We start from the raw sequence: 26398 nt of genomic DNA on the forward strand, positions 1-26398 counted from the left end.
TCTGCTTTTACAATTAAATATTTCAATTTTGTTATCAAATAAAGTACTCTGAAAGCCATTAACGCTAGTTAAACTAAGCTAACTAAAAATTTAAACTAAAAGGTTTAAAATAAACTTAAATTAATTAACTTAACTTAAACTTAAACAAAATTAAAAACTAAACTTAAAAATCTTAAACTAATAAGGTAGCTTAAGATCAAAGAGAAAAAACTTTTGCAAATAGAACAATACCGTTGCAACCCTAAAATAAGTCAATTATTAAAGGCATGCCAGGGATCCCCCTTCGAATTGAGAAGATTAATTCAAAATGAAATATAACTAAAGATTAACTAGTCCATAACTGGCGTTCTCTGTGGCGAAAGAGGGGATAAGACCTGTGCCATGAGCTCTGAACTAAGGTGGATCGACCTAAGAAGGCAGTCATCATTTATAGAAAAATTTCTGTAATTAATTAGGAGTGTTGCTATGATTTTAAACGGCTTACCATTTTGAGAAACTTGACTACAATTACTTGGTCCAGGCTGAGTAACTGGTGAGAGAGGTGGGGTTGACGATGTGCAGCTTGATTTTGAACTATTTGCTGGGGAAGGTGTGACGTAGCCAATATTTGATATAGGAGGCATCGACGAAGAGTTCAGTTCGAAGGCATGCTGTGGCTGCAGATGCTTATAGCAGCTGAAACAAATAACATATGAGTTAATAAAGACGGTACTCTACACAATTAGCAATTACATGGTTCATAATTAACCATGCTAAATGCCCAAAAGATCGTCCAGTGTAATCCCTTAACCCCTTTAATTTACGATAAATGATCATTAGAGCGTCGTTGAACAAATTTTCATTCCGCTTCTACATACACTATTAAAAACAAGTGACACTGCGGACGATTTCTGAATTTCCAAACAAGATTTGAAAGAAAATTAAACAAGTCCCTCCTTTCTTGCCCCCCAGCTAGAAAAATTGCTCTAAATAATTGATAATCACTTGCATAGGTACGATGTAAGGTAGACACATAGAAGAGGAAATAAACATGACAGAAAAAAAAATCCACTCGGTGCTCTTTCTAAATACAGCAATCGCTGCCATTACAACTGCATTCGAACCCCCTCCTCCATAATGAGACCAGATGTAACATAGACTATAAGCTATACAATTGTGTACAACATACACTATTGCGTCACAGACCCCTTCCTATGTAAAGGGGTCAGAATACAAAAGTATTTTATTGTTTTTTTTTTTGTTTCAAATTTGCTCCATTTGGTATAGTAAAGTAACTTTTAATGAGAAAAAAGCACAAGAAATAATGGAAAATCTGTAAAATCAATCAAGTTTGATAAGTTTCAAAACAGGCCACCAAACACACATCCATAAGTTGTATGCAAGACAGACCACTTGGTCTATATGACTTTTGAGTGAGGTGACCCCATCGATACTCAAAAAAGGGCTTTATTAACAAAAATAGTTCTATTAATGCAATGTAAGATTAAAAGTAAAATTTATGACTGTATTAATTTCTCTTAGTGACAGAAAAATAAAAATATGTTTATCCAGAAGACCTATCAATCATTCAGTTTCATTGTAAATGAAAAGCAATACTTGCTTATGCAAATAGCGGCACGTCAATCCAAAGCCTACTACATTGATAAATAATAAATGATACTTATTGTGTTTTCCATTTAGAATGTGCAGATTACGAAAAATCGAGTCTTGTGACTTTGGAAAAAAGTGCATATGGGTATTTTTCCCTTACTGATGAAGACTTTGGCATCTAGGTCAGCAGAAATTGGGAGCTGATTAATCAAAAAGTACTCAATTCAGACATATTACTCTTGGATGTTGATAATGATATCAAACTTCTGTTGTGTAAATATTGAACTTTTAAACAATGTTTCAATATTGACAGCAATACAAAGAATTAGTTTTGTTCAAAGGTTCAGTAAATGATTCTAGGAAGATGTGAAGGGACGTGCTTGGACGCAAATATCTTGGGTTTTAGGGAAGGGTTTTCGGGTCTTAGGGTTTCTCCTTGAGGAGAAAGTTTGCTACTTAAAATAAAAATATTTTATGCCTAAATCTTGGGATTTATTCAGGCACGTACGTGGGATATTGGAGAATTTTGGCGGGAGGGGGTGACAAGAATATTTGATAATCTAAAATAGAAGTGCTCAAAAATTCAGGAAAGCTTCAACTTTCACGGGAGGGAGGGGGAAGGGAAACCTTCTGCCTACGTATCTGGATTCATTGTACAGCTGTGGGGGTCCTTTCACCAATATAATTAGCTGAATGTTCTAAATTGCAATGAAAAAACGGAAGGACGGTGAATATTCTTGTATCTTGGCGGCTTTTTCTGATTATTTGGCCTTTGTTTTTTAATATCCGATTATCTGTGGCCTTCTTTGTGGCATGATCTGTGATCTGTGATTATTTGTGGCATGATCTGTGATTATCTGTGGCATGATGAGTATCTGTGGACTTCTTTGAATCAATTTTTGGATCTTACGCTGCAGCAAGTTTTCCCATCATTTTGACGGCTGGACAATTTTGATTTTCAAATTTCTATTTAGTAAAAAAAAAAAAAAAAGAAAAAAAATATATAAATAAAATAAACGCAACACTTTGTTATCGAAATATCTGCATTAAAAACAATCTTCAATTAGGTCTTGTGAGACTTTAGCCCCTGGGATTTTGCATAAATATTTGAGAATAATCGTAAAGAGAATGATTTAAAATGCAGGATAGAAAAATTACAAGATATGACTAGTTGGCTGGAAAACAACCAAAGGCAACCGGTTACATTTTTATGGGGCATTAAGGGAAGTCGAGTCAGTACAGATTTTTACTCGTGTTAAGAAAGGCTGAGGTAAATCATAGGCAAGCAAAGAGCTTGCCTAAGTAAAGAGTGATCTGGGCACAATGTTTTTTTGCGTTTTTTTTTTTTTTTTTTTTTTTCTACCAGGGCACTTCGTATCAAAGTAACTGTCGCAGAAACTTCCAAAAGGGCTCATTCGATTGGAAATTGAAAGGGCTAGTGTCCTTTTTAATAGTTAAAATGCAATTGAAAGGTTTGGAATTTACGTCGTTAAGGATGACAAACCCTCCCCCTACAGTCTTCAGGGCAAGGGTTGTAAGTTATGCCCTGAGGCATATAAGGTTTATATAGAAAGGGTGATGGTATAAACTTTGGAGGAGGCTTATTAGATTAATAATAGGAAGTTCTAATACTCTTTTTCAGATCCAGAGTGATGTGAGGGAGGATAACTCTTCCCCCACACACTTCTTATTTTCCGAAATGTACCAGATAGACATTTTGAAATGGTCTTTCTTATCGTAGAAACTTCGAAAAAGGCTCATTCTATTGGAAATTGAAGAGTTTAGTGCCCTTTTAAATAGTCGAAAGTGATTGGAGGGCAACTATCCCCTCCCACGACCACCATTTCCCTAAATACATCAAAGCAAAATTTTGAGATAGTCATTTTGTTCAACATAGTTGAAAGGTCTGGGAATTATGTCTTTGAGGATGACAACCCCCTCCCTCTCCACTGCCCTCGGGGTAAGAGTTATAAGTTGTGCCCTGGGCGCATATATGGTTTATATGGAAAGGGTGATCGCATGAAATTCAGAGGAGGTTCATTGGATTAGCAATCAGAATTTTTAGTGTCTTTTTTAAGATTCAGATTGACTGGAGGGTGTATAACCCTCCCCACACCGCGTATTTTCCCGAAATGTATCTGACAGAAATTCTGAAATGGTCATTTATTGTTATAGAAACTTCGAAAAGACTCATTCTATTAGAAATTAAAAAGGGCCAGTGCTCTTTTTAATAGTCATTAGCGATTTGGGGGCAACATCCCCCCCCTGCCCATCAATTCTCAAAACACTTCTAATCTAAATTTTGAGGTGGCCATTTTGCTCAGCGTAGTTGAAAGGTCTGGAGCTTATATTCTTTGAGGATGACACCCCTCCCACCCAGCCCCCAGTGCAAGGGTCGTAAGTTACGCCCCGAGGGCATATAAGGTTTTCATGGAAAGGGATGTCTGTAAAGTTCCAGAATGGGCTTATTTGATTGGAAATCAGATGTTCTAGTGTATATTTTATGAGTCAAACTCCCTCCTCTCTGACATCCTCTTTTCCCAAAACGCATTCAAACTAAATTGTGAGATAATCATTTTGTTACCAATAGTCCATGGATCATATAACCATGTCTTTAGAGTGAAAAAAATCTCCCAGAGCCCATGGGCAAGGGTTGTAAATTATGCCCCGGGGCATAAAAGATTTATGGAACGAGTAATCACGTAGGCTTTGATTCGGATGGAGGTTATTTGATTGGAAGTCAGAAGTTTCAGTGTCCTTTGTAAGTGTAAACAATGAATGGAGGTGAACTGAATCACAAAACTCCGTCTGCATGCAGGTTTTCAAAAGAGTGTAACATGTCTCTAACATCCCCCACTTCTCAACCCCTCCCCCTAACCAAAAATCCTCCTGAAAACGCCTGTACACTTCCCAATAACCATTACTGTATGTAAAGCACTGGTCAAAGTTTGTAACTTGTAGCCACTCCCACGGGGACTGTGAGGGAGTAATTCGTCCCCAAAGACATAGTTATAAGGTTTTTCGACTAAGTTGAATAAAATGGCTATCTCAGAATTTTGATCCATTGACTTCGGAAAAATAATTAGCGTGGGAGGGGGCCTAGGTGCCCTCCAATTTTTTTAGTCACTCAAAAAGGGCACTAGAACTTTTCATTCCCGTTAGAATGAGTCCTCTTGCAACATTCTAGGACAACTGGGTTGATACGATCACCCCTGGGGAAAAAAAAACAAACAATCAAATAAACACGCATCCGTGATCTGCCTTCTGGCAAAAAATACAAAATTTCACATTTTTGTAGATAGGAGCTTGAAACTTCTACAGTAGGGTTCTCTGATACGCTGAATCTGATAATGGGATTTTCGTTAAGATTTTATGACTTTTAGGGGGTGTTTCCCCCTAATTTCTAAAATAACACAAATTTTCTCAGGATTGTAACTTTTGATGGGTAAGACTAAACTCGATGAAACCTATATATTTGAAATCAACATTAAAATGCGATTCTTTTGATGCAGCTATTCGTATAAAATTCCACTTTTTAGAATTTTGGTTACTATTGAGCCGGGTCGCTCTTTACTACAGTTCATTACCACGGACTGTTTGACTCCCAGGTCTCAGGTATGTTCTCTTTTTCACCGTATGTATTATTTGGCTATTGTTCTCTGTTTCTGTTGTTGCTTATATTGTATTTTTAGTATACCCCTTGTATCTCTTGCCATGGAGCCTTTCGTGGGGGAATAAGAGGGAGAACAACATTTAGCATAACTAAATGTTGCTTTAAACTAAATCAAAAGACATTTTGTTTATGGTTACCAATAAGACACCTCAGCAATATATCGAGAACGACTGAGGGTATTAAGTTGGTATTTCTGGGGCTTCTATTATTACTGCTTCTACTATTTAAACAAAGAGTGCGTGTCCAGGCTATTAAAGAGCGTAGATAGAAGCTTTTGGGAACGATATAGTTTTATTTTTAAGGCCAACTTCAGGATTTATAAAGTTAAATTTAAAAGATGCTGTTTGTGTCGGGATTAAATATTGCTGAAAAGATCTCTCCAACATTCAGGTAGCAACCCAAATTATGGATTTTTATATAAAACAAGAGCTAAGAGCTCGTATGGCACTTGTGACGAGGCAAGAAGAGCTAAGAGCCAAGAGATCATATGGTATGAGCTCTAGCGAAATTCTATGAATCAATAGATTGATTTAAAATGAAAATAAGAGGCTTAATACCGGTCAGGATTTAAAATAAGAGCTCTGAGTCACGATGTCCTTCTAAATATCAAAATTCATTAAGATCCTATCACCCACTCGTATGTAATAAATACCTAATTTTTTATAATTTTTCCTCTCCCTTTAGCCCTCTAGATGGTCGAATCCTGGAAAGCGACTTTATCAAGTCAATTTGTGCAGCTCCCTGACACGCCCACCAATTTTCATCGTCCTAGCACGTACAGAATACCAAACTCGCCAAATCAATGAAACCCTCCCCCCAACTCCCCCAAAGAGAGCGAATCCATCACGGTTCCGTCAATCACGTATCAAGGATATTTGCTTATTCTATCCACCAAGCTTCATCCCGATTCCTCCATCTAAGTGTTTTCCAATATTTCCCCCTCCAACTCCCCCCAATGTCAAAAGATCTGGTCGGGATTTGAAATAAGAGCTCTGAGACATGAATTTCTTCTAAATATAAAATTTCATTAAGATCCGATCACCTATTCGTAAAATAAAAATACCCCAATTTTCACGTTTTCCAAGAATTCCGGTTTCCCCCTCCACCCCCCCCCCCCCCAATGTCACAGGATCTGGTCGCAATTTAAAATTAGACCTTTAAAGCCCAAGATCCTTCTAAATATCATTTCATTAAGATCTGGTCACCCTTTCGTAAGTTAAAAATACCTCAATTTTCAAAATTAGCCCCCCCACCCCCCAACTCCACCAAAGAGAGCAGATCCGGTCCGATTATATCAATCACGTGTCTTAGACAGGTTCTCATTCTTCCCATCCAGCTTCATCCTGATCTCACCGCTTTAAGTATTTTCTAAGATTTCCGGTTCCCCTCAACTGCCCCCCCCCCCAATTACGCTGGATCCGGTTGAGATTTAAAATAAGAGATCTGAGTCACGAGTTCCTTCTAAATATGAAGTTTTCTGAAGATCCGAACTCTCCTTCGTAAGTTAAAAATACTTCATTTTTTCTAATTTTTCAGAATTAACCCCCCCTCCCCAAATAGAGTGGATCCGTTCCAATTATTTAAATCACGTATCTAAGACTTCTGTTTATTTTTCCCACGAAGTTCCATCTCGATCCCTCCAATCTAAGCGTTTTCCATGATTTTCGGTTCCCCCACCCCAAAATCCCCCCAATGTCACCATATCCGGTCGGGACTTAAAATAAGAGCTTTGAGACACGATACCCTTCTAAATATCAAATTTCATTGGTATCCGATCACCCGTTCGTAAGTTAAAAATACCTAATTTTTTCTAATTTTTTTCCATCCCTCCAATCTAAATGTTTTCCAAGTTTTTAGGTTTCTCCCTCCAACCCCCCCAATGTCACCAGATCCGGTCGGGATTTAAAATAAGAGCTCTGAGACACGATATTCTTCTAAATATCAAATTTCATTGAGATCCGATCACCCGTTCGTAAGTTAAAAATACCTCATTTTTTCTAATTTTCAGAATTAACCCCCCCCCAACTACCTCAAAGAGAGCGGATCCGTTCCGGTTATGTCAATCATGTATCTAGGACTTGTGCTTATTTCTCTCACCAAGTTTCATCCCGACCCCTCCACTCTAAGTGTTTTCCAAGCTTTAGGTTTCCCCCTCCCAACTCGCCCCCAAATGTCACCAGATCCGGTAGGGATTTAAAATAACAGCTCTGAATCACGATATCCTTCCAAACATCAAATTTCATTTAGATCTGATCAACCGTTCGTAAGTTAAAAATACTTCAATTTTCATATTTTTTCCGAATTAACGGGCCCCGCACTCCTCCCAGATGGTCAAATCTGGAAAACGACTATTTCTAATTTAATCTGGTTTGGTCCCTGATACGCCTGCCAAATTTCATCGTCCTAGCTTACCTGGAAGTGCCTAAAGTAGCAAAACCGGGACCGACAGACCGACAGAATTTGCGATTGCTATATGTCACTTGGTTAATACCAAGTGCCATAAAAACAGAAGAGATGTTAAAAAAGAGAAGAGCCATTAAAAAACGAACAAAAATTATAAAAAAAACTTTTTCCACAAAATCAGTTTGTCAAAGAAAAGCAAAGCGCTCCATTAGTCCAAAAATGAGCAGAAACAAAGTCAAATAATCTTCCAAGGATAAGACTGCCACAAACCCCTATCAATAAATAAATGAAACTCAAAACGAACAGAAATTACAATAAATAGCCGATTCGAGCTCAAAACGAACAGAAATTAACATCAGCAGGGCTGATAACCCCTATGGCTTCTCAAGACCAGAGCATAATTTGCACTGAAACTCACCAATATAGTGGAATTCACCATATAAAATATAACAGATAAATGAAAATACCAATGAAATTTTAGATGAGACTTTTGTCTGCAGCCACATCAATAAACCCTTTGGCCAACGTTTGCTAAGAGGTACTAGTGGCTCCTCAAGAACGGAAGACTTTTGAGAACCTCGAATGAAAATTCGAGTTTTTGTACAGTTTTATCTCTCTTGGTTGCCTTTTGAGAACCTCAGTGTTATTTCGAGTGGCATTCTATTAAATGCTGACATAACCTATAACTTACAATTCAATGGTGAAATAATTGAAGACTTGAGAAAAGGTAATCGGTTTTTGGCTATTGTTCTGAGATTTTTTGTCCAAGGGACAGATTAAGACGTAGCCCTAGATATATATGCCCCCTCCTCCATGGCCCCGTCAAGTACTACACACTACATGATAAAGGACTACAGAAACTGACCAGTTAATCTAATCAGAACTAATGGCCAGTTAATCTAATCTGTGCCTTGGATGGATGCCATTTTTAAAATAGTTTATAAGAATAAATAAGTTTGAAAAGTAAAAGTCAAATGAAAGCTGGGGGGAATTTAAAAGTTAAAACTGACATGAATCACCCCATCTGTAGCTGAGACTGTCATTCAGTGCCACCTTGTCTAGAAAAACATCAGACAAAAACTTGTATTTATTATGGCCCCTAACGACCGTTATGACCTCTAAAGGCTTTAAAATTTCAATAAGCTCTGAACACTTACCTGTAATTTGGAGGTCGTTGGGGGAATGGTACTGCGTTTTGTGGAAACGAGACAGCGACTTTTGTCCTTTCTCCTGGAAAAGAAAAGAAAATTGTTATTGCGGACATTTTTTTAAATCTTGTTTCTCATATAAATTAGAGATTATAGAAAACACTTAAAAAATTACATTTATGACAACTACAAATCAAAAGGTATTATTCAAAATATTTTTAATACTGGAAGTGTCGGTCAGAATGACAACTGAGGTTGTTATTGAAAATTAAATTGACTTTAAATCTAATTAAATTTAATTAACTCAACCAATTCGTGCAACATCGGAAGTCGTAGTCCAGTCTTTCTATACATACGGATTTATCTCGAGATCTAACGAATTTTTTCCTTTTTTTTAATCTGAATATATATATATATATATATATATATATATATATATATATATATATATATATATATATATATATATATATATATATATATATATATATATATACCGAAATTTTACGATTTTTTTTTAATTAAAAATGTGGTACCGCGATCTACCAATAAATAGCGGTACTCGGGCTGCTGATTCCATGTAGGTTTTAGTTAATGTTAGATTTGGTTTGGAAATTTTGGATAGAGAATTATATTAAGTTTAAAGAAAAAATGTTGTCAAATCGTAGTTGCAGCGGCGGTGGCAGCGGCGGTGGCAGCCTATTAAAGGTGAAAGGAAAGGGAAATAAAACACTAGGTATTGCGCGCGAAAAGTTTTTGAAAAGGATACATATTGGATCTGTTTATAACAGAAAACTATCATTTTCTACCTTTTAGCCTTCAAAAAGTTCTGGATTTATTGCCTGGTACCGAAAGAAACAAAACGTAGAAGAATTATCCGATAATCCGTTAATATAATAGTTCAGTGCAATGCTGTCTTTCACTAGGCTTTTTCACTAGACTACCGAAACAAACAAAACGTAGAAGAATTATCCGTTATCCGTTAAGAATTATCCGCTAATATAATAGTCCAGTGCTGTGCTGTCTTTTTTCACTAGGCTATAATTTTATCGAAGGACGCCACTCTTCACCCTGGAGTGCTGTTGGCGAGCAGGGTTTTTGTTGGAAAAATCATGAAAGGGTGAAATACACCGACGCCACGCTACCAGGGTTTCTCTTAAAACGAGAGGGGAGAAAAATAAAAATATTTTAAGCAATATAAGTTAATTAATATAAAAATATTTTAACAACGTTTGTGTCAGTATTGTTACGATAAACAGTGAAAATAAATACGCAAAACAACTCAGCTGAATTTGACACCTCCCAAAGCAAAAAAAAAAAAACACTTCAAAATAAAGTTACGTCTTGTTTAGTGCTCTATATTTTTACTTATTTTTGCTTACTTTCCTGGTTGTATTTGTTTTCAATGTGACACCAGTCGCCACTAAAATTCTTTCTTAACTAATAGTTTTAGGAGGTGAAAATTATTCAGGGATGAATAAGACAAAATTTCTTCATACACGATTAAGCAGAAAATAAATACGTAGTACTAATTCCCATAAAGGCTCCATGGCCTTTTAAGGAGGGAAAGAGACACTTGTCATTTAAACAACAACTAAAAATAAAATGTTAAAAGGTTATGAAATGGGTGATAGATGAAATGATAGAAATTTGAATTCCATCTATGTAAAAAAGATCAAAGAATACGGGCAGCTTACCAGAGCAGTAGCTAGTACTAGTATTGGAAAAAACCATCAACACCATCTAGCTTTTGGAAAAACTTGGCATTTTTTCCAAATTTTTGATCACTTTCCTGCTAGGAACTGAGATTAAACACTTAATTTTTCTTAGTTAATTCTAAATAGTCTTAGTCTAAATATTTTTCTTAGTATTACTATAAAATGCAAAGCGTTGCCAAGCGCTAGATGGCAGTGGCACTTTATTTTGTCGACGTTAACTCCTGACTTTTGCGAGTTATCCATGCTCTTTGACTAAGATGATAGTAGTCTGGTTGAAGCGAGTTATAAAACGGTGAACCACTAATGAGTTTTTGAAAATATTTAGAAGAGTTTCAGGTAATGTTGGTTTCATTAAGTTATGAAAAAAAAAATGAAAAATGTATGCCTTTGCATTTAAGGTGATTTCATTTTTATTGTTCTTTAAACGGCCATACCATACCATAAAACGGCCATACCAAACACTAATGGGCTTTTGAAAAATATGTAGAAGAGCTTCAGCTATTGTTGGTTTCATTAAGTTATGAAAAAAAAATGAAAAGTATGCCTTTGCATTTAAGGTGATTTCATTTTTATTGTTCTTTAAACGGCCATACCATACCATAAAACGGCCATACCAAACACTAATGGGCTTTTGAAAAATATGTAGAAGAGCTTCAGCTAATGTTGGTTTCATTAAGTTATGAAAAAAAAAATGAAAAGTATGCCTTTGCATTTAAGGTGATTTCATTTTTATTGTTCTTTAAACGGCCATACCATACCATAAAACGGCCATACCAAACACTAATGAGCTTTTGAAAAATATTTAGAAGAGTTTCAGCTAATGTTGGTTTCATTAAGTTATGAAAAAAAATGAAAAGTATGCCTTTGCATTTAAGGTGATTTCATTTTTATTGTTCTTTAAACGGCCATACCATACCATAAAACGGCCATACCAAACACTAATGAGCTTTTGAAAAATATTTAGAAGAGTTTCAGCTAATGTTGGTTTCATTAAGTAATGAAAAAAAAATGAAAAATGTTTGCCTTTGCATTTAAGGTGATTTCATTTTTATTGTTCTTTAAACGGCCATACCATACCATAAAACGGCCATACCAAACACTAATGGGCTTTTGAAAAATATGTAGAAGAGCTTCAGCTAATGCTGGTTTTATTAAATTAGAAAAAAAATGAAAAGTATGCCTATGCATTTAAGGTGATTATATTTTTCGTTCTCTAAAACGGCCATACCGTACCATAAAACGGCCATACCAAACACTAAAGGGCTTTTGAAAAATATGTAGAAGAGCTTCAGCTAATGCTGGTTTTATTAAATTAGAAAAAAAATGAAAAGTATGCCTATGCATTTAAGGTGATTATATTTTTCGTTCTCTAAAACGGCCATACCGTACCATAAAACGGCCATACCAAACACTAAAGGGCTTTTGAAAAATATGTAGAAGAGCTTCAGCTAATGATGGTTTTATTAAATTAGGAAAAAAATGAAAAGTATGCCTATGCATTTAAGATGTTTTTATTTCTATTATTCTCTAAAACGGCCATACCATACACTAAAACGGACATACCAAACACTAATGGGCTTTTGAAAAATATGTAGAAGAGCTTCAGCTAATGCTGGTTTTATTAAGTTAGAAAAAAAAATGAAAAGTATGCCTATGCATTTAAGGTGATTATATTTTTCGTTCTCTAAAACGGCCATACCGTACCATAAAACGGCCATACCAAACACTAAAGGGCTTTTGAAAAATATGTAGAAGAGCTTCAGCTAATGCTGGTTTTATTAAATTAGGAAAAACAATGAAAAGTATGCCTATGCATTTAAGATGTTTTTATTTCTATTATTCTCTAAAACGGCCATACCATACACTAAAACGGACATACCAAACACTAATGGGCTTTTGAAAAATATGTAGAAGAGCTTCAGCTAATGCTGTTTGTATTAAATTAGGAAAAAAATGAAAAGTATGCCTATGCATTTAAGATGTTTTTATTTCTATTATTCTCTAAAACGGCCATACCATACACTAAAACGGACATACCAAACACTAATGGGCTTTTGAAAAATATGTAGAAGAGCTTCAGCTAATGCTGGTTTTACTAAATTAGGAAAAAAAAATGAAAACTATGCCTATGCATTTAAGATGTTTTTATTTCTATTATTCTCTAAAACGGCCATACCATACACTAAAACGGACATACCAAACACTAATGGGCTTTTGAAAAATATGTAGAAGAGCTTCAGCTAATGCTGTTTGTATTAAATTAGGAAAAAAATGAAAAGTATGCCTACGCATTTGAGGTGATTCTATTTTATTGTTCCCTAAAACGGCCATACCGTACCATAAAACGGCCATAACAAACACTAATGGGCTTTTAAAAAATATGTAGAAGAGCTTCAGCTAATGAAAATGAAAACTATGCCCTTGTATTTAAGGTGATTTTATTTTTATTTTTCTCTAAAACGGCCATAACATACCATAAAACTTTTTTTTAGCAATTTTTTCACATTGTCTTGGACAGGAAAAACTTAAAATGAACGAATGGAAAAATTCAACCTGCACATTCTTCAGAGCCATTAAGTTAGGATGTTTTTTTTTTGCTTTTTTTCCCAAGGCTAGACCAACCTTGGATATTTTACTTGTAAGATATTTATTTATTCTTTCAATTTGTTATTTCTATAAGTTTTCATAATTTTTAATTTTTGTTCTCAGAGATACAATACAGCGGCCAATAAATTCGGGAGATTATTTTTACACGTATCTGAACAGAGGCGTAGTTTACTATAGTAAAGGGGCAACTGCCCCCCAGACCTATATTTGCCCCTCCCCTCAGACCCCAGCTTGCTCCCCTGCTGAAAGTTAGGTATTTCCAAAATCTTGTCGAAACATGCCTAATTCAAGCATCGACAGAAACAGATCAGTTTTGTCACTTTTATAGTACTATAAGTTACTTTTCATAGTACTATAATGTACCTTTATAGTATTTTTAAAATACTAAATAGTACCTTTATGGTACCAAACAACCTATTTTTTTTTGTAGTCATTTTCACTTGATTTGGGAGAATTGGCTTCAACTCCCCCCCCTCCCCCCAGGATTTTGACGAAATTACGTCCCCAATTAAAAATACATTGAAATGATTTTCACAAAAATAAAGAAAAAAAATGAAGATAGACAGCTAATGTCCAATGATAGTAAGTAAATAAAGTACATACGCATTTTTTTGGAAGAGGGACAGGGAAGAGTCAATTTTTTTGGAAGAGTCAATTTTTCTTGCCTGCAAATAAAAAAAAAAAAAAATATCTAGAAATTACAATAAAAGAATTTTGATGATGACGATGTGGCTGGTCTCAGGTCAAGAGGTCCCGCTGGTCCGCACCTACCGCCAATAGCTTTTGTCAAATCTAAGTTTTTTCCGCTTAAAATCATAAAATATCTGGAAGAGGACTAGACTTGCAATAAAAAATATACCTATATGACTGGGCTATATTATAAAACAGGAAAAAAACTAAACAACTGAGGTTTGAGGGGCTAATAAAATCCGTCATTAAGTCATAGAGTAAGTGTTTAATGGAAGTGGGTAATAAGGCGCTTGATACTTCACAATGTTATAGGCATGTAAAATCAAACGCCTAAGACATTGCCAACAATGGGATAATTCATAGATCTAAAGATCGTTTTAACTAGTTATAACTAGTTTTCTAAAAATAACTAGTTTTTTAACTGAAAGTAAGTTGCAACATTAAAACTTAAAACGAACAGAAATTACTACGGATATGAAAGGAACTGTTCCCTCCTCAGCGCAACGCTCTTTACGCTAAAGTTTGACTCTTTCTCTCAATTCTACTTTTTTAACAGTAAATAAATAAAAGCATTAAAATGCAATTCTTTTATGTAACTATTGGTATCAAAATTCCATTTTTTGCGTTTCGGTTACTATTGAGCCGGGTCGCTCCTTACTGCGATTCTTTTGATGTAACTATTGGCATCAAAATTCCGTTTTTTAGAGTTTCGGTTACTGTTGAGCCGGGTTGCTCCTTACTACAGTTCGTTACCACGAACTGTTTGATATTTTCGTTTTTTGGGCATTCTTGTTGATGAAAACTTGTCTTTCAAACGTCACATTGATTTAATGAAAATGAAGATATGAAGGAGTCGCGGTATTTTAAGGAAACTTAAACATGTTTTCCCTGGATCAATTTTGGAAATCCTTTTTCAATGCTTGATCCGATCTTACGTTTCTTACTGTCCAATAGTATGGATATCAACCTTTCCTTCATTGTTAAAACCACTTTCCAAGGTTTATAATAAAGCTAGAAACCTCATTAAGGAAGCTAATCGTTCAAGAGTAATCCCATTACTTGATCTTGAGTCACTGTATATTCTTTCGTATATTCTTTCGAGGCGTAATTGCCCTCCAATTTTTCGGTTACTTAAAAAGGCAACTAGAACTTTTAACGAACATTTTTATTAGAAAAAATATACGTAACTTAAGAAATAAATTACGTAACAAACTTCTATATTCTTACATTTTTATTATGTATATGAGGGGGGGGGGCGTCCCCTCGATAATACCTCGCTCTTTAAGCTAAAGCTTTTTTTTTTGTCCCAGTTCTTTAAGAATGACCCCTGAATCCGACAGGCCGTAGAACAAATAGTGGAAATTACTAAAAATACTTCAGCATACAGAGCAAGTATTTAGGATGAGAAGAACCCCTAATTTTCATAATAATATCTGTTCGTTTTAAGTTTTAATGCTAATCCTTACTTTCAATTGAAAAAACTTTTTCATGTTTATTTTCTCATTGTTTTTTTATAGTAATGCTACAAAATCCTGCGCCCTTTTCGTTGAATTTCTCTTCCCCCATGACATATCCCTCCAAGGGAAGATCATCCTACAAGGCCCCCTCCCCTCAACCTCCCCCCCAAACCAAAAAATCCCCCTGAAAACGTCTGTGCACTTCCCAATAACCATCACCGTACGTAAACACTGGTCAAAGTTTGTAACTTGCAGCCCCTCCCCGGGGACTGTAGGGAGTAAGTGATCCCCAAAGACATAGTTATTATGGTTTTCGACTATGTTGAACAAACTGGCTATCTCAAAATTTTCGTCCGTTGACTTTAGAAAAAACGAGAGTGGGAGGCGGCCCAGGTGCCCTCTAATTTTTTAGGTCACTTAAAAAGGGCACTAGAACTTTTCATTTCCGTTAGAATGAGCCCTCTTGTGATATTCTGGGACCACTTGATCGATACGAAGACCCCTGGGGAAAAGAAAAAAAACAAATAAACACGCATCCGTGATTTGTCCTCTGGCAAAAAAAAATGCGAAATTCCACATTTTCAAACAGTTCGTGGTAACGAACTGTAGTAAGGAGCGACCCGGCTCAATAGTAAACGGAACTCTAAAAAATGGAATGTTGATGCTAGAAGATACATCAAAAGAATCGAATTTTCATGCTGATTCTAAATATATAAGTTTCATCAAATTTAATCCTTGTCATCAAAAGTTACGAGCCTGAGGAAATTTGCCTTATTTTGGAAAATATGGGGAAACACCCTAAAAGTCAAAGAATCTTAACGAAAATCACACCATCGCATTCAGCGTATCAGAAAACCCTACAGCGAAAATTTCAAGCTCCTATCTACAAAAATGTGGAATTTCGTATTTTTTGCCAGAAGACAGATCACGGTTGCGTGTTTATTTGTTTGTTTTTTTGTGTTTTTTTCCAGGGGTCATCGTATCGACCAAGTGGTCCTAGAATCTCGCAAGAGGGCTTATTCTAATAGAAATAAAAAGTTCTAGTGCCCTTTTTAAGTGACCAAAAAAATTGGAGGGCACCTAGACCCCCTCCCACGCTCATTTTTTCGCAAAGTCAACGGATCAAAATTTTGAGATAGCCATTTTGTTCCGCATGGTCGAAAATCATAAGAACTATGTCTTTGGAATGACTCACTCCCCCAAAGTCCCTGGGGGAGGGGCTGCAAGTTACAAACTTTGTCCAGTGTTTACATACAGTAATGGTTATTGGGAAGTGTAGAGACGTTTTCAAGGGATTTTTTTTGGTTTGGGGGTGGGGTTGAGGAGAGGGGGCTATGCGGGAGGATCTTACCTTAGAGGAATATGTCTTGGGGGAAGAGAAATTCAATGAAAAGGACGTGGGATTTCCTAGCATTAATATATAAAAAAACAATGAAAAAATAAACATAAAAAAGTTTTTTCAACTGAAAGTAAGGAGTAGCATTAAAACTTAAAACGAACAGAGACTATTAAGCATATGAGGGGTTTTAAAAATGTTTTAGCATAAAGAGCGAGGCATTTAGGAGAAGATAAATACCTTGCTCTTTAAGCTAAAGTATTTTTAGTAATTTCAACTATTTATTCTACGGCCTTTCTGATTCCGGGGTCATTCTTAAAGAATTGGGACAAAACTTAAGATTTAGTGTAAAGAGCGAGGTATTAACGAGGGGACAAACCCCCTCGTATACATAATAAAAATGTAAGAATATAAAAGTTTATTACGTAAGTTAATTCTTAAGTTTCGTATATTCTTTACTAATAAAAGCGTTTGTAAAAAATTAAAAGGTCTAGTTGCGTTTTTAAGTAACCGAAAAATTGGAGGGCAACTAGGCCTCCTTCCCCACCCCTTATTTCTCAAAATCGTCTGATAACTAAGAGAAAGCCATTTAGCCAAAAAAGAATTAATATGAAAATATCATTTTAATAATTTATGTGCAGAGAGCCAAAATCAAAAATGCATTAATTCAAAAACGTTCAGAAATTAAATAAAAAAAAATAGTTTTTAAACCGAAAGTAAGGAGCGACATTAAAACTTAAAACGAACAGAAATTACTCCGTATATGAAATGGGTTGTACCATCCGCAATCCCTCGCTCTTTACGCTAAAGTTTGACTCTTTGCCACAATTCTGCTTTTTAAAACAATTAAAAGCTTTAGCGTAAAGAGCGAGGGATTGTGGAGGGGACAACCAATTTCATATACGGAGTAATTTCTGTTCGTTTTAAGTTTTAATGTCGCTCCTTACTTTCGGTTTAAAAAACTAATTTTTTTGTGTTTAATTGTAGATCGGAGCTTCAAACTTCTATAGCAAAGCTCTCTGATACGCTGAATCTGATGGTGTGATTTTTGTTAAGATCGTATGACTTTTAGAGGGTGTTTCCCCCTGTTTTCTGAAATGAGGCAAATTTTCTCAGGCTCGTAACTTTTGATGAGTAAGACTAATCTTGATGAAACTTATATATTTAAAATCAGCATTAAAATGCAATTCTTATGATGTAACTATTGGTATCAAATTTCCATTTTTTAGCGTTTCGGTTGCTATTGAGCCGGGACGCTCCTTCTACAGTTCGTTACCACGAACTGTTTGATAGGGTTGTAGGTTCAGCGTACTAACCGCTTAGCTAAGATTAAAGGAGGTAAAGACCTATTTGTTATGCTTATTGAGAAAATGTTTAAAGCTTGCTCAAAAATTACAAAAAAGATAAAAAGAATAACTTACCGCTTGAGAATTTAGATTCTTTACAGGATTTTTCCTCTTCTGACCCTTTTGCAGTCTTTCGACTTGCTCACATATTACAAAAAAAAAGATAAAAAGAATAACTTACCGCTGGAGAATTTCAATTCCTTACAGGATTTTCCCTCTTCTGACCCCTTTGCAGTCTTTCGACTTGCTCACACATTACAAAAAAAAGATAAAAAGAATAACTTACCGCTGGAGAATTTAGATTCCTTGCAGGATTTTTCCTCTTCTGACCCCTTTGCAGTCTTTCGACGGCGTGGCTGATATTTGTAATTCGGATGTTCCTTTTTGTGCAGCTCTCGCAGCTTCTCTGCTTGCTTCATGAAAGGGGCTTTTTCCTCTTCACTCAGAACTCTGCAAATAAACCTGATAAGTTATTGCAAAAAGTTCCCTTCCAGAAGACCATTTAGAGAAATTTTCAAATCGGATGTAATAATGCAAAAGGCCTTATGCTAAACAATTAAAACTTTACAGAATAATAATAAATTTGAACAAAAATCGTTTCCGATTTTCTTCTGTTAGGACAGTTCTAAACGTTTGAATTTTTTTTCTGTTCTAACAGTTCTACCCGTCTTGAGAATCAAGACGGGTAGAAGAATTTGGACCTGTTAAACTAATAGAATTTGCTGGGTTCGATGGAGTGGGTAATAAGTCTGAAAAGACTGAATTTAAGTAAACTTTTCAAATTGAAGTAAACTGAACAAAATTCAAATAAATTCAACCAAATTGAACGAGCAGAGACAAAGTAGATTGAACCAACAGATAGAACTTGCTTAATTCGAGAAACTGTCAGTAAATTAAACTCAATGAAACTGAACCAGAATAAATTTAAATAGCTCAAACCAAATTGAACCAACTAAAAACAATAAAATAAATAAATCAGTAGATAGAATTTGCTTAATTTGAGCGAGTGTGCAGCAAATTTAAGTTTAAACAAACTTTATTCAGCGCCCTTTTAATTTCTACAGCCGAACTTGTTCCCCTCTTCCTGAAACTAGGTTTTGTTCATGGTTTGATCTGCTATGCATGTTCTTGCAAAATTTATATATAGCAGTGACTCTAGGGAATTTGAGCTTTTTTGTTAATTAAAATTAAATTTATTTTGGGACGAAAGTAACAAAATTTGCGATGGAAATTTCCATGCTAATAAACAATATATAACAGTGATACTCTTCAAGGGTTGTAGCTGTACTTGCTCAGGGAGACTTATTGGTGCCACCCTACCCCCTAATTTTTACTGTATGTTCAGTTGTCATTAGCTTCGTTTCTTTTCTAAACACACTCTAAATTTGCGTGAGTGTGTAGCAAAGTTAAACTTAAACAAACTTTACTCAGCCCCCTTTTAATTTCTGCAGTTGAACTTTGCGATGGAAATTTCCATGCTAATAAACAATATATAACAGTGATACTCTTCAAGGGTTGTAGCTGTACTTGCTCAGGGAGACTTATTGGTGCCACCCTACCCCCTAATTTTTACTGTATGTTCAGTTGTCATTAGCTTCGTTTCTTTTCTAAACACACTCTTAATTTGCGTGAGTGTGCAGCAAAGTTAAACTTAAACAAACTTTACTCAGCCCCCTTTTAATTTCTGCAGTTGAACTTTGCGACGGAAATTTCCATGCTAATAAACAATATATAACAGTGATACTCTTCAAGGGTTGTAGCTGTACTTGCTCAGGGAGACTTATTGGTGCCACCCTACCCCGTAATTTTTACTGTATGTTCAGTTGTCATCAGCTTCGTTTCTTTTCTAAGCACACTCTTAATTTGCGTGAGTGTGCAGCAAAGTTAAGATTAAACAAACTTTATTCAGTGCCCTTTTAATTTCTGCAGTTGAACTTTGCGATGGAAATTTCCATGCTAATAAACAATATATAACAGTGATACTCTTCAAGGGTTGTAGGTGTACTTGCTCAGGGAGACTTATTGGTGCCACCCTACCCCCTAATTTTTACTGTATGTTCAGTTGTCATTAGCTTCGTTTCTTTTCTAAACACACTCTTAATTTGCGTGAGTGTGCAGCAAAGTTAAGCTTAAACAAACTTTATTCAGTGCCCTTTTAATTTCTGCAGTTGAACTTTGCGATGGAAATTTCCCTGCTAATAAACAATATATAACAGTGATACTCTTCAAGGGTTGTAGCTGTACTTGCTCAGGGAGACTTATTGGTGCCACCCTACCCCGTAATTTTTACTGTATGTTCAGTTGTCATCAGCTTCTATTCTTTTCTAAGCACACTCTTAATTTGCGTGAGTGTGCAGCAAAGTTAAACTTAAACAAACTTTAGTCAGCCCCCTTTTAATTTCTGCAGCTGAACTTTGCGATGGAAATTTCCATGCCAATAAACAATATATAACAGTGATACTCTTCAAGGGTTGTAGCTGTACTTGCTCAGGGAGACTTATTGGTGCCACCCTACCCCGTAATTTTTACTGTATGTTCAGTTGTCATCAGCTTCTTTTCTTTTCTAAGCACACTCTTAATTTGCGTGAGTGTGCAGCAAAGTTAAACTTAAACAAACTTTAGTCAGCCCCCTTTTAATTTCTGCAGCTGAACTTTGCGATGGAAATTTCCATGCCAATAAACAATATATAACAGTGATACTCTTCAAGGGTTGTAGCTGTACTTGCTCAGGGAGACTTATTGGTGCCACCCTACCCCGTAATTTTTACTGTATGTTCAGTTGTCATCAGCTTCTTTTCTTTTCTAAGCACACTCTTAATTTGCGTGAGTGTGCAGCAAAGTTAAACTTAAACAAACTTTAGTCAGCCCCCTTTTAATTTCTGCAGCTGAACTTTGCGATGGAAATTTCCATGCCAATAAACAATATATAACAGTGATACTCTTTGAGAGCTGTAGCTGTGCTTGCTCAGGGAGACTTATTGGTGCCACCCTATCCCCTAATTTTTACAGTATGTTTAGTTGTCAATAGTTTCATTTCTTTTCTAAAATCGGGCTGTCATATTGTACCAGCGGAATCAACTTAAGGTCGAAAGTCGCCAACATTAAGGGCCTTTCACATTCCAAGCGTAAGACTTCTTACTGTGTTTTATGCTAGGGTTGTTTAGTTTACTGTTACGCCTTTTACTTCTACATACTTTGTATCGAAGTATTTGCCTTACATCGCAACACCATTTTTTTTCTGACGAAAAACAAAGTTTTAAAGCTTAAGAGGCAGTTAATGTGAATTCTGATTGTTTGTTGTTAATTGGAAACTCCCACAATTATATACATCCTAAAAGGCTAGAATAAATCATGAACTTAGTTTTTAATGAAAGATATCTTCATATATAGTAACTCAAGTTTTGGTAGGTTTGTGAAAAATCAGCGAGAAATAAGCTAAAACACATGACACCAAGCCTCTTAAGAGGCTGTAGCTTTCTATTGTTGCGCTTGTTTATTTTCACGATTCAGTACAGCAAGACTGACGAATAGTGGTAATGTTCTAAAAATCCATAATTCTAAAACTGCAAAAAACAGCAAAAAATAAGCTAAAACAAAAGTAGTGAGGGAGGTTTAAACTCGCCCATAGCCACTAGTCTTTTCTTCCTTTAATGACTTAGAATGACAAAGAAGGTTTAACGGCGATTCCCTCGGGGCAAGACACAGGTCCATGTTACGTCATAGGGAATGTTTTCTTCAAGTTGCAGGTATTAATTACCTAATAGGGAGAGTTTACTTTGGTTTTTATGTAATAGGGTTGGGGTGTCACATCATAGTTTTTTAAGTGTTAAAAAAACCTGTGAGCCCCTACCAAATTAGGATTCCCTTGATTTCTGTGATTAAAACCTAAGGCTGTTTAAAAAACCTTCAGAAAGCCGCCAATTCAGAATATCTATGGTTTTTACGTAATAGGGTTTGGGTTTTATATAATAGAGAATGTTTAAAAACCCACAAGGCCTAGAAAAAACCTTCAGGACACCCACCAAATTCTTATTTCCTTGATTGTTACGTCATAGTTTCTTAGAGTGTTTCAAAAATCTAAGGGTGTAGAGAGAAACCTTTAGGACCCGCCAAATCAGGATTTCCTTTGATCTTACATCATAGGGTTTGATTGTAGTATATTAGAGTGTTTTTTTTAAACATATGAGGGCCAGGAAAAAAACCTCAGGGCCCCACCAAATCAGGATTTCTATGGTTGTTATGCAATAGGGTTTAGATGTTACATAATAGATCGTTTTTCTTTTAAAAGACCCATGACGGCCAGCAGAAAACTTCAGGAACCGTTAGTGAGGAATTTTCAAGACACAGGACCATAGTGAGCAATTCCACCTGGCTCCTAGCAATCAATTCAACCAGAGAACCCTAGCGAGTAATTCCAAAAGGGCTCTAGCAGCCAATTCCACTCGAGAGAACCTGGAAGTCAACTCCACGGGGGGCCCGTAGCGAGCAATTCCAACGAGGGGCCCCCTAGCAACGTGAAATATATTGCATTTTGTTTGTTTTTTTTGTTCGTGAAACTTGTTGCATGCTGATCTTTTGTTCGTGAAACGTAATGTTTGCTGATTTTTTTCTGCGTGAAACTTATTGCATGCTGATTTATTTGAAATTTGTCAAATATTTATTTTTCTTCGTGAAATATGACGTATGTTGATTTTTGTTCGTGAAACTTGTTGCATGAGGATTATTTCTTCCGGAAATTTTATTATATCTTGATTTATGTCTTCGAGAAACTTGTTATATTTTTTTATTTCTTGTTCAAGAAACTTATTACATGTTGTTCTTTCTCTCTGTGAAATCGACAATAATGTTGTAATATCCATAATTTTACAAAATCCATAATTTTAAAACGGTAAAAAAACTTTGAAAATCGCAGTTTTCAGGTATGAATAGATCTAAGATTGATCTAGAGTGGAGGGACAGGTTAATATTATATTTTGATTTCTTGGTACTTTAGAGCATCATACAGCTTTCCCTCAAAAATATACAAACTTATACTACCAAGGGTCTACGTATGTGTGCTGGCTATGAACCGGTATCTGTGTCCATTAAATTTTGTCTAGCTCAAGCACATTTGCACTAATGTGACTTCTGCTGCTGCAACATCCGTTTTTGGTTACTTTACTAAAAAATGGGTGCCCACTTTATGTCACATATTATACATCTTTGAGTGCAAGTATGCCGCACAGCTCTACCATGAGTGGCACACTTCCGCCAAGCTTGGCAAAGTCCACGCAGTACTTGGTTGGGTTCTGCTAGGCCTAGCTTGTTTTCACCACACTTGGCACACGTCCCCTGGTATCTGTGGTTCCCGGAATGATCACTTGCTCAAAAAGATATTCATGGTCATTATCTTTACAAAATATACATCACAGTGCAAAAATTGAATTCAGAATAAGACTTCGTGAAATTCTTGGAATTGGAATTTCAAGACTTTTTATGATTAGATTCTTGCCATAATGTTCATCAAAGATAAAATGTTCTATAAAAAAGAACCTTGATCAATATAAAATTTATCAGTGGACAAAACACATAATCATTTTTTTTCAATGTGTGGTCTTCAAGAAAAAAGTATTGATATATACAGCGCTTGTTGTTTCTTGGCGTTAGGAAGCGAAAAAATTTTTATTAGAGGAGCATCTTCACCTGATATACGGAAAAATGAGGTTCACACCCATAGTTCACGTTTTCTGCTACATACAGAACCAAGGTGCACCCACTCTCCGCCACCTGGCTTATATTTAAGGACGCTGCGGGTGGTGCACATTTCTGCCACGCATGGAACAGTTACTACCTCACTTTGAACATTTTCCACCACGCTTGGCAAACTTCCGTAATGCTTAGCACGCGTAGCCTGGTGTACGTGATTTCTCAAAGTGGAACCAAAGCTCGAGAGAGAGAGAGAGAGAGAGAGAGAGAGAGAGAGAGAGAGAGAGAGAGAGAGAGAGAGAGAGAGAGAGAGAGAGAGAGAGAGAGAGAGAGAGAGAGAGAGAAAGAGAGAGAGGGAGAGAGAGAGTTATATAGCCTAGGTCTATATCTAGACCCTTAAGGGGGCTGGGGTACGTTTGCAAAGATAATGATTGGTACATTTGAAATTGGCATTAAAATGAACTTTAGGTGATATGTAAAAAAGAAAAAAAAAGAAGGTGGTATGTTCAACTATTAGCTAATTAGTTAATCGAGATTTGCCGTTAATTCATTTTATCGTGTATTACTATTTTATTTTTTTTACCGAGATTACCGTTTCTTTATGTTCATCTTTTAGCCAACTAGTTAATCGAGATATACCATTAATTTATTTTATCATTCATTACTGTTTTATTCACCGAGACTATCGTTTATTTATGATCGTCTTTTAGCTAACTAGTTAATCAAGACTTAAGGGTAATTTATTTGTGACAATAAAAACAAAAGAAAAGAATATAAAACAGTTTTTCTTCTAGAACATGCAAAGCACTAAATGAAAACAAGGGCATCAGAGCACGAAAATATAGGGGAAAGAGACAAGAATTTTTTCAGTTTTTTTTATTGAAAATGTAAAAAAAAGAGATTTTTAAAAATTCGGGAGAGGGGGCACTTTTTTTAATTTCTGTCGAAGAAGATAAAAAGAATTATTTCTATTAGCTAGGACGGACAAAAATCTAGGTCGAACGCTCCTGTGAGCAGGGAAGAACCCTGCTCCTCCCTTTAATCGGTGACCCTGAATTAAAATTAAAAATGAGTTACAATCAAATAAAATTTGTGATCCCTTTTGAACCAATAGAAATAAAATGCCAATCAAGTTCCAATGAGCTTTCCAGCAAATAAAATAATAATCAACTTTTCTTGGATGTGATTCGGAATGACAACTCAGATTACTTTGTTTTTCACACTAAAGACAAATATTTAAAACGTTATTAATCATAGTTATGCTACACGCTTTTTTAGATAAAATTCACCCAAATTCTGTAAAACAACAACTGGATTATTCAACCTCATACATGTCAAATCAAATCCATAGTCAAATAAAGTAGCTTGTTACGGAATAAGATATTCTTTTAGGGTTACTTGAAATAGATATTGGGCCTAAATTTTCTTAAAATATTAAGTAGGCTATATGGTTAAGGAATTGCGAAAATTTCACAAATTAACTGATCTTATAATGCCATCTCTTCATAAAAAAGAAATTAAGTGCAGCTGCCCCTGGTGCCATGGCGGGTGACCACCGTGGCTGGGGAATGCCAAAGTTGGGGCTCTTTTATACTTAAGCATAAGTGGAAAAGAAGGTGCAGTAATTTATTTTCCCCGGCTACCACCCTCCCTAGAAATAGCCCTAGTCAAATGGATAGTGTTACGAGACGTAGCTTACCCCCCACCATCTGGCTTGTGCCATCCATGGCATACTTCTACCACGCGCGACGTGCCATCGAATATTACTTTTGAATATTGGTGGCCCCTCATCCCTTTTATAAGGTACATTTCGTAAAAAGTGACTTTTAAGTGATTAATAAAGTTCTAGTAATGCCCAAGCGAAATTTAAAAGGGTTGCTCTGTAGCCAAAATAGGATTCCAAAATAAATTTACAGATTCTTCCTACCTCCAATCCTTCTCTACTCGTAACGCGTGCACATGCAAAAAAAAGAAAAACTTAATCCTAAATCAAAATATCCGCATAAAACCTTTGAAAACACTCTGTTAAAGACGACATACCAAGCGAAAAAAACTTAAGGTGACTTCATTCGTTTAGCTAAGTCAAAACCTCTCTTCTCAGGGGCTTCTAAGCTTTACAAGTAGAGAAGGGGTGGAGATAGGAAAGGCGAACGCACTTTCAAAGCCTTAATTTTGGCTTGCCAAAAATGTCATCCGGGTCGCGACGAAAACAGCTGATTTGGCTATAAGTCACTCACTTTCACCTTTACTAAAATTATGTTTTCAAAAAGTACATAGAGTATGTGATCAAGATCTTTAAGCCTTACAGCATTTTGGTCGCATTTTACTTACCTGGATTTTAATTTAGAAATAATATGATGCTTCCAGCTTTTTTTAGATTCTAAATAAAAAAAAAATCCTTCCTTTGATTTTAGATTGGAAAGGACACAAGATTCGGGGGCAGAGGACAATTTTAAAAAACGTAGAATGACTTAAGAGATTATACGAAAAATGTAAATCAGGAAAATTAAGGAAAACATCGTGAAGTTTTGTGAATTTGATTTTTAAAATCACCCCGACAGGGTTAATGAGGGAGAAATGGATGTGTTTAGGTATCTGAATTCCCTTTCCCTTGCGCACTTGCCCGATCGAACACCTTATGTACTTCACTCACTTTCGCTTTTCCCAAATGATATGTTAAAAAATATTTTGTGATTCTTAACCCCTACAACACTTTTTCTCGCATTTTACTTGTTTGATATTTGG

General features: G+C 35.7%; 1 protein-coding gene across 3 annotated transcripts in view; it reads right to left on the reverse strand.

The window, feature by feature from the left end:
* LOC136040363 (transcription factor Sox-9-B-like) overlaps nt 1-26398 on the reverse strand; it is a 67725-nt gene that overhangs the window by 10989 nt on the left and 30338 nt on the right. For all 3 annotated transcript variants that reach the window (XM_065724615.1, XM_065724616.1, XM_065724617.1), the window contains exons 3-5: nt 18255-18418; nt 8824-8896; nt 485-675 (exon numbers count right to left, since the gene is read on the reverse strand). In XM_065724615.1, coding sequence (XP_065580687.1) covers nt 485-675; nt 8824-8896; nt 18255-18418 — 428 coding nt within the window. The remainder of the gene's footprint in view (nt 1-484; nt 676-8823; nt 8897-18254; nt 18419-26398) is intronic.

This window comes from Artemia franciscana, chromosome 20 (genome assembly GCF_032884065.1).
Source record: "Artemia franciscana chromosome 20, ASM3288406v1, whole genome shotgun sequence".
Classification (NCBI taxonomy): Eukaryota; Metazoa; Arthropoda; class Branchiopoda; order Anostraca; family Artemiidae; genus Artemia; species Artemia franciscana.